Genomic DNA, 17,217 nt, shown 5'->3' with positions numbered 1-17,217 from the left:
CTGTTCCTTTCCTGTCCTTATAAGAGATCAACCACCCCTATGTCCCTGTTCTGCATGCACTCACCTGAGGTAATGCGTGTGTGTGTTTGTTTGGGTGTGTGTAAAGGGCGTATTTTAGGTCTATTATGCATCGACTACTGAAATTATTTCAAATATAACCACCATTGTAAAACTGTTTATTTGTTCACAAACGGTCAGCTGCAAATTAGCAACAGAATAACATAAACCAAAAGGAGAAATTACGACAGAGCATGGGCCACTGATTACTGAAAAAGTAATCTGAAATTTCAAAAAATAATTCATAATTATCAGAAAAATCTGTAACTTCAAGAATGAAGTCACAGTATAATAGGTTGCTTCCAGTCATGTGTACATGTGTTGGTATTTCCCGGCAGTCTTCTAGACTTGTTAACAGTTTGGACTGCTGTCTGGCGTGTTTGATCGGCAGCTCTGTGTCGCTGCTGTCCCTGTGTCTGTCATTCTCTGATCCAGGATGCTTCGCACTGATGCGGCATATAGCTGCACTTTATCGGGGGAGCTGAAGTAAAAATTTGTGGGGATTTGTGGTAAGATTAATGCCGATCTGAAGTGTTAGTTTTGGTTTTAACGTATATTAACATACGTACAGTATAGAGCAGGTAGATAAGTCTTTTAAATCATGATAATCATCATCATAATATTACGACGTTTGTTCTTAAAATATCAGGATTTTTACTCTCGAAATGTCAGAGAACTCAGATATGTGGGATTGATTTTGAATGTGCAGAAAGTTGTCAACATGAGCAGAAAACCTGCTGAAACACAGAGGCTATTAAAAGTCCAGGGGTTCTAAATGAATTAAAATAAATCCATTTATCACTGACATAAATGGCCACACGCTCAGCATGGATGGTATTAAGTAAGCAAAGGAGAAAATACTTATTTGAAAGCATTACAGACTGAGATCCTTACTGTATTATATTATTATTATTTATTTTTATTATTTTTATACTTCAAATTGTTATCTGATGCCTGCATTTTGTTTTTCCTTTTAATTAATGAAGATATTTCCAGCATAAATTGATGCAGAAAATTCACCAGAGTTCAGGAAATTAAGTGCTTAAAGCACAACATTTTCTGGAGGACCCCCATCCCACCAATATGTGTCCCCTCCAATGTTGCAAGGACACCTACACCCTTGGTGTGTGTGTGTGTGTGTGTGTGTGTGTGTGTGTGTGTGTGTGTGTGTGTATGACAAAACTGGCAAAATTTGACTTAAAAACATTGTTTAATGTATATGGAAAACCACACTGTGACAATTCGTTACTTCTATGTTAAAGATTAAAGTTTGTATGATAGTTTATTTTTATTTTTATAAAGCATAGCTCACTCGGTTGTGGAACAGACAGTATGCTGTTTAGGTTTGTGTGTATGTGCCAGATTGATGGAAACATCTTATTGCCTAACCCTAAATTTCCTCATTCAGGAGACAAAGTAGCAAAATCTTAGCAGAATGTGTCATTACGAAAGTCTTGACACATTCTGTTACTGGCATTGACCAATATGCTTTATTGAATTTGGCATAAAAAAACACAGAAAAAATGTGTGCACTGAAAATGAGAACGAGTTCATGTGAAGCTGGTTAACATTTAATAAGGTCTTTGTCACCATGAATTTTATTATTGATTGAGGTTTATCTTGTTATTCAGTGTGAAAAAGAAAAGCATACACTCAGATGTGGACAGAGAGGTGATAAATGTTTGAGACAAGCAGGTCTTAAACAGGATAGACTAATGAAGAAAAAGTCCAAATCTGATGAAAGCCAGGAAGCTGTTGGTACCACAATCTATTTTTCCTATGAACAATTTAAAAATCAAATTATTTGGAGATAGAGTGAATTAAAAAATCTTTAAAAACAGCACACACACTCAAGTTGTTTGCTTCCCTGTGGGGTTACGTTTACAGAAGTACATTTTACCACTCCAGTTGTTTTTTCAAAGCTGAAATAGTTTTGTTCTTTAAATTTCTAGTATTAGGCTACTGATTGCACCCTGCACTCAGCATGTTGGTGAGACGCAGACTGCAAATGTTGTATTTGTTAGGATAAACACCTTGAGATGCACCATCTGATGTATCACAATCCCTACATAACAACAGAGGATTGACAAAATCAGGTAGAAACATCAGGTACAGTATATACACAAAAAATGTGATGGTAACACCTCTGACACCTCTTTGTTGAATCAGCAGATCAGATTTATTCCCATGTAGGACAACACATTGTTTCCTATTGTGAAGGTATGAATTGAACCAAAACTGCATTTTCAAAAAGGCTCATAACATGGAGTTTATAAAACAGCAGATAGTGATCAACAAAGTCAAAAGCTTTCAAATTAACAAAGATTGCACCAGTGACTTCAGAATTATCTGCAGCAACACATGAATGTTGAATTTAAGTAGGGCAGTAGCTGTGGAGTGCTTAGACCTGAAGCCAGATTGAAATAGTGAAAAGATATTGTTGGTACTGAGATGGAGTGATACGTGCACATTTTCATATAGCTGGTAACTCACATGTAGACGATGAAAGGTTGAATACATCAGTAAGTGGATACATAAGAATATGCGGTGATAGTTTAATAAACCTGTTTTCTAATCCATCAAGTACAGCAGTCCAGCATAAAGAGTCTTGGCAACCCTTATTTGATTAATAAAATGTTTATCGGTTTATTAATAACGGTTTTCATTTAGGGATCTTAAAACCACAAGTGAGACACTGTTTATAGTAGTTTGATTGTACATTACAGGTTTTTGTCTTGCTCATATTTCTCAGCTGCCTGTATACTTCCCTATAACCCATATCTGAGAGAATGTTGACAAGGCTTTGTCCCTCTGCCTGAAAGAGACTACTATGTTCTGGGCTGACCCAAGGGAGAGTTTTACTCTTCACATGAGCATGTTTGTTCACAACATCAATGAACTGTGTAGAGAAAATCCCAGGCATCTTGTACATACCCGTATATTAGTGGGTATCTGGCCAAGCACACAGCTCACTCGGTTGTGGAACAGACAGTAAGTATGCTGGTTAGGTTTGTGTGTATGCGCTAGATTGACTGAATATCTTATCTTTATGGCTGACTAACATTCCTCATTCAGGAGTAAGTAACAATATTTTCGTCATCAGCAGGAAAGTTGTGACACATTCTGCTGTGCTACTGACATTGCCCAATATGCTTTATCGAATTTTGCAGTCCAAAAAAAAAAGGAAATCCAGAAACAATGTGTCTTACCAAAAGTTGAAAATCAGAAACAGGAAACATTTAGGTTGAGCTGGTTAACATTTAATAGGGTCTTTGCCAGCATGACTTTCATTATTGATTGAGGTTTATCTGGTTTAAGCAGGATAGACTAATGAAGAAAAAGTCCAAATCTGATGAGGGTCACTATGCTGTAGATGCCACTATCTATGTTTCCTATGAACAATTTAAAAATGAAATGACTAAGTATTTCCACAATACAATTTCTAGCATTAGTAGATTGTACCCTGCACTCAGCATGTCAGTGAGACCTAGATGTCAGGACATTTTGTTGTCTTCAGAGCTTTATGTTTCTATCATGTTCTTGCTGACGAGGAGAGGTTGAGGTCGAAGACAAAATGTCCATGTTGTATATAATTTAATTTTAGCCTTGGAAATAGCAGCTGGGAGTATACACTGTTTCTCTAAAGGCACCATTAGTTTTAGACACTATTACAAAAGCCAGTATCAGAAACATGCACACAATAGAAACAACATGCAGCTCCCCTGTTCAAAATGTCTTCCTTTTTGCTTTAATTATATACATGAAACGTATAGAATTAAAGTCTGAGCCTCTCTTGGCTTTTATGTTTTCTTATGACAAACTGGCAATTTTACGTAAAGGAACAACAAGCTCACAGGAGATGATTTCACTGTTGTAGCTGAGATGACTAACAGCAATAGATGAGACATTAGACACAATAGGAAACACTTGCGCAAATGTTTGTGTCCTGTAAAAACATGTTAAGGACCGTGCACTGCTGAAAGGATAACTAGTATGAACTGAGAGAACATGCTACAATCTCACTCACCTCATTTACAAATCATACAAAATGAGATGTTTAATTTTCATAATCACTGAAACTACTGAAAAGTGTTGACAGGGGTAAGCATATGTCGCTGCAGGACTATAATGTTTAAATGGCACCAGGATATTTGGAGCTGTTTGAAATCAGAGACCAGAATAAGTATTCTTTAACATACATTTTAGATAGTAATAATGCATGTTGTTCTTTTGGATCCAAATACATTTAATGTGTATGTTTTATATGTTTACCTTTGATGTTATTTAACGCTATTTATTTATATAAAATTGGATATTGTTAGAAGACTATTTTCATATAAGACATAGTGATCCTGGAATTGTAAGTAAGCTTGGTCAAGTTTGTATTTGTGCTACTACTCCCACACAAAAGCTGTATTTACCGTTTTGCTTGCTTTTTGTGTATTCTTAATTACACCATGAGAAGTGTTTAATCTGACTGTTTAATCAGATTGTTGATTATTGTAACAATAAATATACTGAAGCCTTAAACCAACATTTTTGGTGAGCCTTTTTAAAAACATATTGTCCACTAATCAGAAGATTGGTGGTTCGATCCCCAGTTCCAGTCGGCTTGTTGAAGTGTCCTTGGGCAAGACACTAAACCCCAAATTGCTCTCCATAGCTCTGTGTGAATGATTAGTTTCTTGTTCTGATGGGCAGGTTGGCACCCTTCATGGTAGCCTCTGCCATTAGGTAGGTAGGTAGGTTTATTGTCACAACATAACATGTTATAGAGTGAAATTGAGTTTTGTAACTCCCTTCTGCTACATAGCTGACATTATTACATTAAATATCAATTATGAAAAATGGTAAACAGAAATAAACTATCATCACTGGAGCAGTGTTGAGGATGAATTAGTCTATGAATGTGTGTGAATCATAATGGGGTAAATGTGGCATGTAGTGTAAAGGGCTTCAAGTGGTCGGAAGACTAAAGGTGTCATGCAAGTACTGTCCATTTACCATATTTGTGACCAGATTTTAAAGATTTACATCTTCTGTAGGAAGAAGAGGGCTTGAGGCTGAGTGGTGGAGACTGGGAAAGTCAGAAAGAGAAAGTGAGATACGGGACAATAAAACATTGTTGGTTTTGATATTTTCATAGGATTTGGTGATTATGAATAATCCCATCTTCAACCTTTAAGTCTATCAACAGTCTCTGTTCTTGTCATGGACTTGGACTGGCCAGGGGCACTATGGAAATAAATTATAGTCATTTTTCATCCTGTGTGATGTTTCAGTTTTTTGCCTGGCAGCTTGATTTTACTTCATTTTCTGTATTATGTATTTGAATGTCTATAACCAGACTACTATATATATGTCCTTATATATTCTGCATTTTTTCCTCTGTGTTTATTGGATTATGGAGAATAAAACCAAAACCAAACACTAGCATTGTGAAGTAAAAGACATAAAGAGGGACTAAAGGGAAAAGACAGAACACGGTGGGAAACTGTTATTTGCAAAAGCATCATCATTGTCGCTCTCAGAGGGGAGTGGAGTGTCTAAATCTCACAACAGGTTTATTATTGCTAATAACATCCGAAATCTGGTTTGCTGGCTAATGGGAATGTCATTCATGTTGCAGGTCATCAACCAAACTATTGAATAATTTTGATTTTGACCTGATAATGGCGCTAAATGAAGAGCAAAATGTACCCAAAGTATCTAAATTAAAAGTACTTGTTCTGTAAATGGCCTCTGTGAGTGTTGCAATGCATCATTTCAAGAGCATTTTACCATTGTAGCCAGTAGAGGTTGATATATTTTAACTACTTTATATATATTTAGGTAGTTTAGTCCAGCATTTCCCAAACAAAGGGTTGGACCCCTCCAAAGGGCAACAAGATAAGTCTCTGGGCGGTAAGATGATTAACAGGGTATAAAAGAAGACAAGACAAATTTCTACTAAATATTTTTCTCTGTTTTTTAATTTTTTTTTTTGTAAAATGATTTATCATTTAACCTCTTTTCACTTAAAAAAAAAAAATAAATAACTACAAAAGACTTGTAGACTGTTTTCCCAGCCACTTCTAGACCAACAGCACCACTAGCACTTGCTGGTCTATTTTAAACCTTTTTACCAGTGAGCACGCTATTGCCCCCACTCACAGGCAGCAAATAGCACAGAACATAAGACAGACGTGAGAGCAAACAAACAGACAACAACGTGTGAGTAGTTTAGGAAGTTTGAGAAGATGTCATCTCAGTTCAGAGACTTCTGAATCCTGGCGAGTTTCAGGACACCACTGGTATGTTTTTGTTTGTTTGTTTGTTTTTTGCATGAGCTTAGCTAAAGTAATGCTAACATGCAACTTCTCATACCCTGCATTTGCTGTACTGGAGTGAGGTGACCTGTGTATGTTTAGCACACCCACCGACAGTGTCACTACGGTCTGAGTTGGTGGGCCAGCTGCTTAGAGGTGGAACCAGTTTACAGAGGAGTAAGGCAACAAAAATAGCAAGGCCATTCAGTACCTCTCCTAACCAACCAAACACCATCTGAGAGACACACTTCTACTGTCTTTAGTAGTGGCATTTCACTGTACATCATACATTAGCCTATAATTAAATAATACAAAATACTAGAGACATCTTCCCGGTGCTGCCTTTTTTGTGCACAGTCTACATAGTCTCTTTTGTGATTGGTGTAGGTCATGTAGGAAGTTAATATGTGTGAAATCAAAGAGGGATAGACCCAGTGGAATTTGCCTGCATTCTCTCACTTACGTAACTTTGGGAAACAACCAAATATTTCTAATGTTTTGTGCATTCATGGAATTCACAATAAAGCGACCGTAGTGATTCATAACCTCTGTTGGAAAAAGAGGAAATGGAACCAAATGTGCTCTCTATAAGGATCCAGTTCACTGAACATGATTACATAGTAAATTCAGCCTTCAAACTTCAGATTGCAAACTTTTTTGTTTTCATCCAGCATTTCAATCAGGCCAGTCAATCTACATTTATTTTCAAATAGTTTGAGCTCAAATTACATATCATACAAAGAGCAGAAAACATTTTCAAATGGAAACATCCTGTTTAGCTGCATTATATCTTTGAATGTGACCAAATGATAAAACTAAGGCTTTTTAACATCAGAATTTATATGTGAAAATGTGGAACTGATATATTGTATGCTACTGATGTTGCTGTATTCAGACTGAGAACGACACTGAAACCAGTCTCCCCCCTCATTTTCTCTCTTATAATATTCTCCCCTCTCATTTTCTCTGTCTTGGTACAGACATCCAAAGCAGTGGTCTTATGGATGTACCTGTGCCGGACTCTGCTGTGGCAGAGCATGGCTCACATCTGCTCAGGCAGCTAGAGAGGATGAGAGCCACCCAGGAGCTCACTGATGTGGTACTGCTGGCAGAAGGGATTCCCTTTTCTTGCCACAAGGTGGTGTTGTCTGCATTCAGCCCTTATTTCCAGGTAAAGTTACTAAAAGTTATGTTGTGCTGATATAAGAAAACAGAAGAAAAAGAACAGTTTTAGGCGAATCTGTTGATGATGTGATGAGAGTGTATCTGTTTCAAGTTCAGTTATTTTGAGTCTGTTCTGTCCAGGCCATGTTTACATGTGGTCTGAAGGAGACCCGGGGAGGTGAGGTGCCTCTCAGAGACACTCCTGCTCAGAGCCTGGAGATGCTACTGAACTACATGTACAGAGCTGAACTTCCGCTTTCCAACGACAACATCCAGGGAGTGGCTGCTGCGGCCTTCCTGCTCCATGTAGACGGAGCCTTCAGGTGGGGAAACATGCTTGGAATAAATCATTGTTCCAGTAAATGAACATGTGTGAATTTATGGTATAAAGCTAGGTCATTAGAGGCGTTAGACACATCCTACATGTTATCCTACTTTTTACTGCCTCTGTGAAATGCAGTAGTAAGATGTGCTGGTATTTTGGTTAGAGGTAAATGACTTATGTTTGAAGTTCTGGCAATAACTTGTTGTTGCTGCTTCAGGTTGTGTCAGAGCCACATGGAGGCCTGTATGGACCCCTCCAACTGTGTTGGTCTGTACCACTGGGCCAGAGACCTTGGGGCCACTGGTCTGGCCGACTCTGCCTTTAGATACCTCTGCCAGCACTTTACACAGGTGGGGCGTTCATTATTAGAAGTGTGAAATATTCTCTCAGTTAGAGCCATAGTAAGTATTCTTGGCTCCAACAGCAAACATATTATATCTCATTTATAAAAATAACTGCTTTATAATGTATTTGTTTATAAATGTCTATAGGGGATAGTGGGGTGATTTGAGCCTGTGGGGAAGTTCAGCCACCCCTTGTTTCCCGGCAACAAAGTTGGTCATGTGACCACACATTTTTGAAGAGTCATCCATTTTACTCACCCTGTGATGAAGAGAGGCTCATGGAATAAGTCATAAACACATTTAAGATCAAAAAACTGTTTTTATGTTCAAGGAGTCCTGATTCTTGTGTCTGAACGATTACAGACAGGTTTGAGAAAATCTTATGCATGTGTTAGTGATTTAGGAAGTTACAATATGAGGCTATACTGTTGCGTGACTTTACCCTTAAACAGCCGGATGACACAATTTTGTTAAAGTGGCAGGGATGGGGGAAGTTGAGTCAGATATTTAACTGTAATTTTACATTGCGTTCTTATGCATCGCCGAAATGATGTGACATTATGCATTTTAGACCAGAAACCATCGTGTCATGCTTCTATAAGACAGAGTAGTGGGAGATGTACAAAAATGGGAAGTCAATTGATCTGGTGGCACGGGACATGACGATAAACAGGATGACTTTAAAGCGAGACATAGCTGCAGTGTTTCCCTATCTAAGTGCAATGGAATGTTGGGACCTGGCGTTTGAGTTTGCATGATGAAATAACATTGATGTCCCTGAGCCCCATGTGTCTCAACTTATCCTCTCCCTTGGCTCAACTTCTAATACTGTTGTTTTTGTGAACAGTACTATGTAGGGTATTATGTAATACCTAAATGTTTGTGTTGTTGTGCTGTGTCTCAGTGTTGTACAAAATGTTGCTGTGGAGACTTGTTTTGCTGTGTTTTCTGTTGTACCTAATGATGTTGATTGGTTTCTTATTGTTGCTTGTTTATCTTTTTGATCCGGCTATCTGACCCTGCCTTGACTAGGTCTCACTTGTAAATGAAGTTTTAACCTCAATGTGACTTTCCTAGTTAAATAAAGGTTTAATGAGCCAAACGTTTTTTGGGGGGAAGCCATATTTTTAATGTTTTAAATTGATTATTCCCAGGGATGCAACACATCCTAAAATATATGTTTATATTTTAGTTGGAGACCTTACTGTCATGTCCTCACTTTAAAGACACCTCAAGTAAAAACTGGCTCAACTCACCCTGCTCTCCCCTACACAGGCCCATTATGAGAAACTTACTTTAAGGGCTCGTTAAATTATTTGATTATTGTCTTTGTCACGAATAAGGTGCATAACATTTTTTATTTTAAAATGACAAAATAAAACAATATGAAACATAAGACGAAAAGACAATCAAAAACAAAAAAACATTTTGGCCAGCCTTTTCCCATCATCTATCAGCTATTTAATGCTGCCACTAGAGGGCAGAAGTCACTTGCATTGTTGTTGCACAGGTATTGGGATATTTTGCCATGTGAAGATTTGTTCACTTTTTCCTATTGTCATATACAGTGGGTACGGAAAGTATTCAGACCCCTTTAAATTTTTCACTCTTTGTTTCATTGCAGCCATTTTCCAAAAATCAAAAAAGTTCATTTTATTTCTCAGTAATGTACACTCAGCACCCCATCTTGACAGAAAAAAACAGAAATGTAGAAATTTTTGCAAATTTATTAAAAAAGAAAAACTGAAATATCACATGGTCATAAGTATTCAGACCCTTTGCCGTGACACTCATATTTAACTCAGGTGCTGTCTATTTCTTCTGATCATCCTTGAGATGGTTCTACACCTTCATTTGAGTCCAGCTGTGTTTGATTATACTGATTGGACTGATTAGGAAAGCCACACACCTGTCTATATAAGACCTTACAGCTCACAGTGCATGTCAGAGGAAATGAGAATCATGAGGTCAAAGGAACTGCCTGAAGAGCTTAGAGACAGAATTGTGGCAAGGCACAGATCTGGCCAAGGTTACAAAAAAATTTCTGCTGCACTTAAGGTTCCTAAGAGCACAGTGGCCTCCATAATCCTCAAATGGAAGACGTTTGGGACGACCAGAACCCTTCCTAGAGCTGGCCGTCCGGCCAAACTGGGCTATCGGGGGAGAAGAGCCTTGGTGAGAGAGGTAAAGAAGAACCGAAAGGTCACTGTGGCTGAGCTCCAGAGATGCAGTCGGGAGATGGGAGAAAGTTGTAGTAAGTCAACCATCACTGCAGCAATCCACCAGTCAGGGCTTTATTAACCCTAACACCTGAAGGACTCCAAGATGGTGATAAATAAGATCCTCTGGTCTGATGAGACCAAGATAGAACTTTTTGGCCTTAATTCTAAGCGGTATGTGTGGAGAAAACCAGGCACTGCTCATCACCTGTCCAATACAGTCTCAACAGTGAAGCATGGTGGTGGCAGCATCATGCTGTGGGGGTGTTTTTCAGCTGCAGGGACAGGACGACTGGTTGCAATCGAGGGAAAGATGAATGCGGTCAAGTACAGGGATATCCTGGACGAAAACCTTTTCCAGAGTGCTCTGGACCTCAGACTGGGCTGAAGGTTTACTTTCCAACAAGACAATGACCCTAAGCACACCGCTAAAATAACGAAGGAGTGGCTTCACAACAACTCTGTGGCTGTTCTTGAATGGCCCAGCCAGAGCCCTGACTTAAACCCAATTGAACATCTCTGGAGAGACCTGAAAATGGCTGTCCACCAACGTTTACCATCCAACCTGACAGAACTGGAGAGGATCTGCAAGGAGGAATGGCAGAGGATACCCAAATCCAGATGTGAAAAACTTGTTGCATCTTTCCCAAAACGACTCATGGCTGTATTAGATCAAAAGGGTGCTTCTACTAAATACTGAGCAAAGGGTCTGAATACTTATGACCATGTGATATTTCAGTTTTTCTTTTTTAATAAATTTGCAAAAATTTGCTGAGTGTACATTACTGAGAAATAAAATGAACTTTTTTGATTTTTGGAAAATGGCTGCAATGAAACAAAGAGTGAAAAATTTAAAGGGGTCTGAATACTTTCCGTACCCACTGTGTGTGTGTGTGTGTGTGTGTGTGTGTGTGTATATATATTCCCCGTGAGAGGGGGAATTTTTTTTAATAAAAAATCCCCCTCTCACGGACTGCACTCTTCTGGACAAAGACCTCTGATGTTTTACCTGGAATCTGCTGTAGCTACTCTCCCAGTTTGGGGGTCACAGCCCCCAGTGCTCCGATTACCACTGGCACCACTGTTGCTCTTACTTTCCACATCTTTTCTAGCTCCTCTTTTAGCCCTTGGTATTTCTCAAGCTTCTCGTGTTCCTTCTTCTTGATGTTGCTGTCGCTTGGGATTGCCACATCTATCACTACTGCCTTCTTCTGCTGTTTGTCGATCAACACGATGTCTGGTTGGTTAGCCATCACCAGTTTTTCAGTCTGGATCTTGAAGTCCCACAGGATCTTAGCTTGGTCATTGTCAACTGCCTTAGGAGGTGTCTTCCATTTTGACCATGGGACTTCCAGCCCATACTCATGACAGATGTTCCTGTACACTATGCCAGCCACCTGGTTATGGCGTTTCATGTACGCACTTCCTGTCTGCATCTTACACCCTGCTGTTATGTGCTGTACTGTCTCAGGGGCATCCTTACACAGTCTGCACCTGGGGTCCTGCCTGGTGTGGTAGACCCCAGCTTCTATTGATCTTGTACTGAGTGCCTGTTCTAGCGCCGCCATGATTAGTGCTTCTGTGCTGTCCTTTAGTCCAGCCTTTTCCAGCCACTGGTAGGATTTTTTAATATCAGCCACTTCTGATTTGTCTGTGGTACATGCCGTGCAGCGGCTTGTCTCTCCATGAAGGTTCTTCATCTTCCTTGTCCTCACCTTCGGGTTTCTGCTGCCTGAGGTATTCACTAAGCCCTTCATTTTTGGGGGACATCTTCCTGATGTACTCCTGGATCTTCGTCGTTTCATCCTGGACAGTGCAGTGGTCTTGACACTCACTAGCCCTCGGCCTCCCTCGCTATGCTTAGCGTAGTCTCAGGGTGCTGGATTTGGGGTGAAACCCTCCATGCATTGTGAGGAGCTTTCTCGTCTTGATGTGAGTGAGTGTGTGTGTGTATATATATATATATATATATATATATATATATATATATATATATATATATAATATAATAATTTTTCTTGCAATTGTTTCCCCCCATTATTTATCTTGCTATCTCGAGGTTTGTGAAGAAGAAGAAGTGCTGGAGCTGGATGCCCAAAGTCTTGGGGCTCTGCTGGGTTCAGATGACCTCAACGTATCGCAGGAGCAGGTTGTGCTGGAGCTGGTGCTGCGCTGGGTGGAGAGGCGAAGGGGCGACTCGCAGAGTGAAGCCCAGGCTGTGGAGTTACTCAGACGTGTCCGTCTGGAACTTGTGGACCCTGGATTCCTCCGTAAAGCCAGGAGGAGAAACCCGGTGAGAGAGGAAAGGGAGGGAAGGGCCATTCAATAAAAGTCTAGACTCCTTATCCACTTTTATCAAGAGATTAGTAGACTGACAGATTATCACTCCTATAAAATAATCACCCAGGTATTGCTGCGGGATGCTGAGTGCTTTGGGATGATTGATGCTGCTCTCCAGACCTCGGGTCTGTGTGAGACGTCAGCTCCACCTCGGCCAACCCTTCGTTACGGCATGGAGACCACCGACCTGCTGCTCTGCTTGGGTGGGGTGAATAAAGAGGGAGTGCCTGCCCGCCGTGGAGGACTTGCAGACCTCAGTTTTTGCTTTGCCCCCAATGGTAGAAGGACTTACTACATTCCCTCTCCACTGAGGGGCAGTGGAGGCATGGGACAGGTCACAGGTGGGGCAGTGACACGAGACAACAACATCTTTGTGGCCATAGAGGCAGAAGACCAACACAGGATAAAGAGGGTGGATATCTACAGGTGTTTATGTGTGCTCATACGTAAGAAATCCATATTTTGGAATGGCACAGCATTCACCACCAGATCTAAAATTTCTTTTCATGTTCCAGGTACGACAGTTCTGAGGAGAACAGCTGGGTGGAGCTGTGCTCAGCAAAATACAGGGACATGTATGCTTTAGGGATGCTAGGTGATGCCCTCTACATGATAGGCGGTCAGATGAAAGTGCGCAATCACTACATCATTACAGACAGTGTGGAGAGATGGTCACTGAAGAGAGGAGGCAGCTGGCTCAGCTTCGCCCCTCTGCCTCTCCCCTTAGCCTGCCACTGTGTCGTCAACCTGAAGGAGCACCTCTATGTGCTGGGGGGCTGGACACCACAGGTATCCAGACTTGTCAAAAAATACTTTGCATGCCAATATTAACTGTGCAGTAGATGGGTGTACTGATGTGTCCTTGAACAAGAGGACACTGCTTCATTATCAGATTCAGGTGCTGAGAACTAAAAACAGACTATCCACAGGTGTCAATAAACACTTGAATATCTAAAGGTCTTGAAAACCAATTTTCTTAAACATGTTTTTACTATTAATTGGTGACCCTAAATTGTCCTTAGGTGTGAGTGTGGGTGTGACTGGTTGTTTGTCTATGTGTGGCCCTGTGATGGAATGGCAACCTGTCCAGTGTGTACCCCGCCTTTCGCCCAATGTCAGCTGGGATTGGCTCCAGCCCCCCGCGACCCTGTATGCAGGATATGCGGTTGACGATGGATGGATGGATGTTCTTACTAATACTGATTCCAACATGAACGCAATTGCTGACAAATTAGGTTACATATTTCTGTACACCAATCAGGATTAAAGGTACAATGTGTAAACTATGGCCAGAATTTTATTTTAAAACATTCAAAAAATTAACTCACATCATCAACAGAAAGTGAATAAGTAACAGTTCTGACCTTATGTCAGAGACATATATGCATTGTGTTGCAGAGATACTGTATCTACTGAAGTTAGCATGCTAAACAGCAAGCCCCAGCCGGTCCTGTGTTGTAATACCACTTTTCCTCGAGATTTGAGAGAGGCGATATCGATTTGGGGCAGGTAATCGTGATTCTGTACCTTTAAGCAAAATTTGGAAGTGTAATGACAATTATGAGGTTGTTGCTTATGTTGCCAGCCCTGTCAATCATTTTTGATCATTCCACACCCGTACAGTCCTGAAAAAGCAGATTCATTTTTAGGTGTTAAACTCAATAAGTAGTAAAAGTAAGTATTTTATGCTACAGAGAAATACTTTCCAAGGGTTGTAAATCCACTGGAATTTTGGCACCCTGAAGCAGGGCCGGAGTGGGATAATAATTCAGGCCAGGAATATAATATCAGTATTGGCCAATTTACACACATTCACAAAAGACCATGTATACTGTAACTTGTTTTTATTGTTACAAACAAAACCTTAAAAATTGTTAAAAGTGTTTTTCCAGGAATAAATATACATATAAACCTTTTTAAGGCTTGAGTTGCACCCTGGATTTCCTCAGTGACTGTCCTGCGTTGTTTTTGCATTGATTTACACATTTCATCTAGCATGTTTAAAACTTGCCTGACAGAGCTGGGCAAAAAAGTCACTGTAAGACCATTGCCCAGTTCAGACCCATGAACTGAGATGAATGGGCTCCAACATCTTATCTTAAACAAAAACTTATGCCATCAGAATAATTTGAAATTTCTTTTAATCCTACATGGCGACTTTAAAGCAACTCAATGATTTAAAGGCAGATGGTGAAATATTCACTGTAATATTTGTCTTCTCATTTCTCAGTTCTCACCTCACTTTCTTGTCTTGTCTGTCCAACTCTCTCTTCTCCTCCCTCAGCACCAGCCAGATGATGAGCCTGACAAGCTGAGTAACCGTGTGTTTCAGTTTGACCCTGGCAAGGACGAATGGACAGAGTGTGCCAGCATGAAGTCCTCCAGGTACCGCTGCGGCACAGCTGTCCTTAATGGAGAAATCTACATACTAGGTCAGACTATAAGACCAAATCTAACTGCATTCCCGAGTATCATTCTGTATGAAAATCAAATTGAGCCAGATGATGTGTGTGTGTTTTTCAGGTGGTATAGGATGTGATGGAGAGGACCGTGGACAATCACGTCGCTGTCTGAGCTCTGTGGAGATTTATAACCCAGACACAGACACCTGGAGGGTGGGACCGCCCTTGCCCACATCCTTACTCTCCCTTCGAACCAATGCCTCCAATATAGGAGTAGTGGAGGGCAAGATCTACCTCTGTGGATACTACAAGGGGGCTGGTTAGTTAGTGAATTTTAGTGATAGCCTGTCAATAATTTTTTGTTTTGTGTGGTCTCTCAGAAAGGTTCTCCCTAACAAGTTTAACTTCATGGTGAACTGGCTTTTGCTGGCTGAAATGCCTCCTGTTGCACATAAACAAGGCACACGTTGGGTCTGCATCAGAGTTAGGGAATGCAAGCTCTCTCTGGAAATTAGATTTTGGTCAGCCTTAACTTACATATTTTCTCTCATGACTGCAGGCCGTCATGAGATCATCACCAAGGAGATTTTGGAATTGGACCCTGCAGACAATGTGTGGATGGTGGTGGAAAGACGAGCAGCCATGCTTGAAAGCTATGACGTCTGTCTGGTGGCTAACCTCAATCCTCGAGACCTCTACACACCCTAATTAATCTCCTCCTGACTCTGAGCAACAACGCAAAGAGCCAGATGTGTGGGAAATATCTTTCTGTCCTCTAGACCTCATCCAGCTTTATGCAAGCCTTAAAGGGTAACTTTGGTGTTTTTCAACCTGGATATATCCCTTTTTTTGAAATTAGTCCAGTAGTGAGCAAGCGCACTGCAGTCAGCAGCAGTGAGACAGGGCTCTAACGTAGGGACTTCTTGTTCAATGGAGTCTGGTGGCTGTGACTAGAGCGATATAATGACCGTTTCTGATGAAATAAAAAAGATCTTACTCTTCAAAAAAGGTCTATCTCTGTAGGCATCCTTTCGTTGTTAGACCAGCCAGGTGGCAAAAACAAGCACTTCAGTGGATGTAATTTGACAGGGCGCAATTGCCCGCAAGGATTATGTTGCAGCCCTCTCTTGCTGCTGCCAACTGCAGTGCACTCGCTAAATATTGGACCAATTTCAAAAGATGTCCATGTTGAAAAATACAGAATTTACCCTTTAACTCCTGAACATCACATGTATCAACTTCAAGGTCAAAATACATGTGAAATTTAGATGTGTAGTTGATTGATGATGAAAGGATGTCAGTCTATTAACTTCCCCCCCAAAAAGGCAAAACTCAATGTGTTCTTTTAAACTAATCTTTCTGAAATGTATCCATCAATATACCTAAACAATAAAATTGATTAGTTTCTTATTATCTTCATGTGAATGTTTCCTGTCTTCCACCACGAATGCAAACAGAGGCAAACAGATAGCCTGGCTCTGTTCAAGGGGAAAGATCCACCTCAGCACCTCTAAAGCTCAAAATACGTCTTGGGTTTTTGTACAACCTGTTAATTAGTGAGTTTTACAGATGCTGTTTGGCAGTTTGTTTGTTTTTTATATTGGACAGAGCCAAGCTAACTGTTTCCCCCTATTTCCAGTCTTGTTCTGTGTGTTGTTCTAAGCTAAGCTAGCATCTCCTGGCGCCAGGTTCACATTGAACAGACAAATATAAGATCGATCGTCTCATCTACCTCTCAGCAAGAAAACGAATAAGGAAAATGTCTAACAATTCTTTTAAGGATTTTGAACAAATAACAGATTAGGCTAAATCCTTTTTCTGGTAAGTCTTGTAGCCATGGGAGTGCTTTACAAGTCAGTATAATTGTAAAGATCATCAAATCATTATTAATGTCTTTATTAATGGTTAGTAAATCATGTTAATGCTTTACAGATCAGTACTAAATTGTTAAACAGTATTATTTATGGGACTTTTTGGGTCACAAGATTGTGAGCCCACATTTGAGGTGAAGAATCTCTCAAATTAGCTTGCTTTGTAATTTAAGTTATTAGTTAGGGT

General features: G+C 40.2%; 1 protein-coding gene across 1 annotated transcript; it reads left to right on the top strand.

Moving 5' to 3' along the window:
- Positions 1–6,201: 6,201 nt before the first annotated feature.
- On the top strand, positions 6,202–16,536 carry LOC119905419 (kelch repeat and BTB domain-containing protein 12-like). The gene is made up of 10 exons (XM_038722449.1): positions 6,202–6,350; positions 7,346–7,536; positions 7,671–7,852; positions 8,072–8,204; positions 12,477–12,710; positions 12,825–13,183; positions 13,273–13,546; positions 15,042–15,189; positions 15,281–15,478; positions 15,719–16,536. Exons 2-10 carry the CDS (start codon positions 7,366–7,368, stop codon positions 15,865–15,867), a joined length of 1,848 nt encoding a protein of 615 aa, XP_038578377.1. The 5' UTR covers positions 6,202–6,350; positions 7,346–7,365; the 3' UTR covers positions 15,868–16,536.
- Positions 16,537–17,217: the final 681 nt, after the last annotated feature.

Source organism: Micropterus salmoides, unplaced genomic scaffold (genome assembly GCF_014851395.1).
Source record: "Micropterus salmoides isolate LMB-PRFRI ecotype aquatic unplaced genomic scaffold, ASM1485139v1 Ms_hic_scaffold_16, whole genome shotgun sequence".
In the NCBI taxonomy this organism is placed as follows: domain Eukaryota; kingdom Metazoa; phylum Chordata; class Actinopteri; order Centrarchiformes; family Centrarchidae; genus Micropterus; species Micropterus salmoides.
The sequence above is the reverse complement of the archived record's forward strand: the minus strand, read 5'-3'. Positions and strand labels throughout refer to the sequence as shown.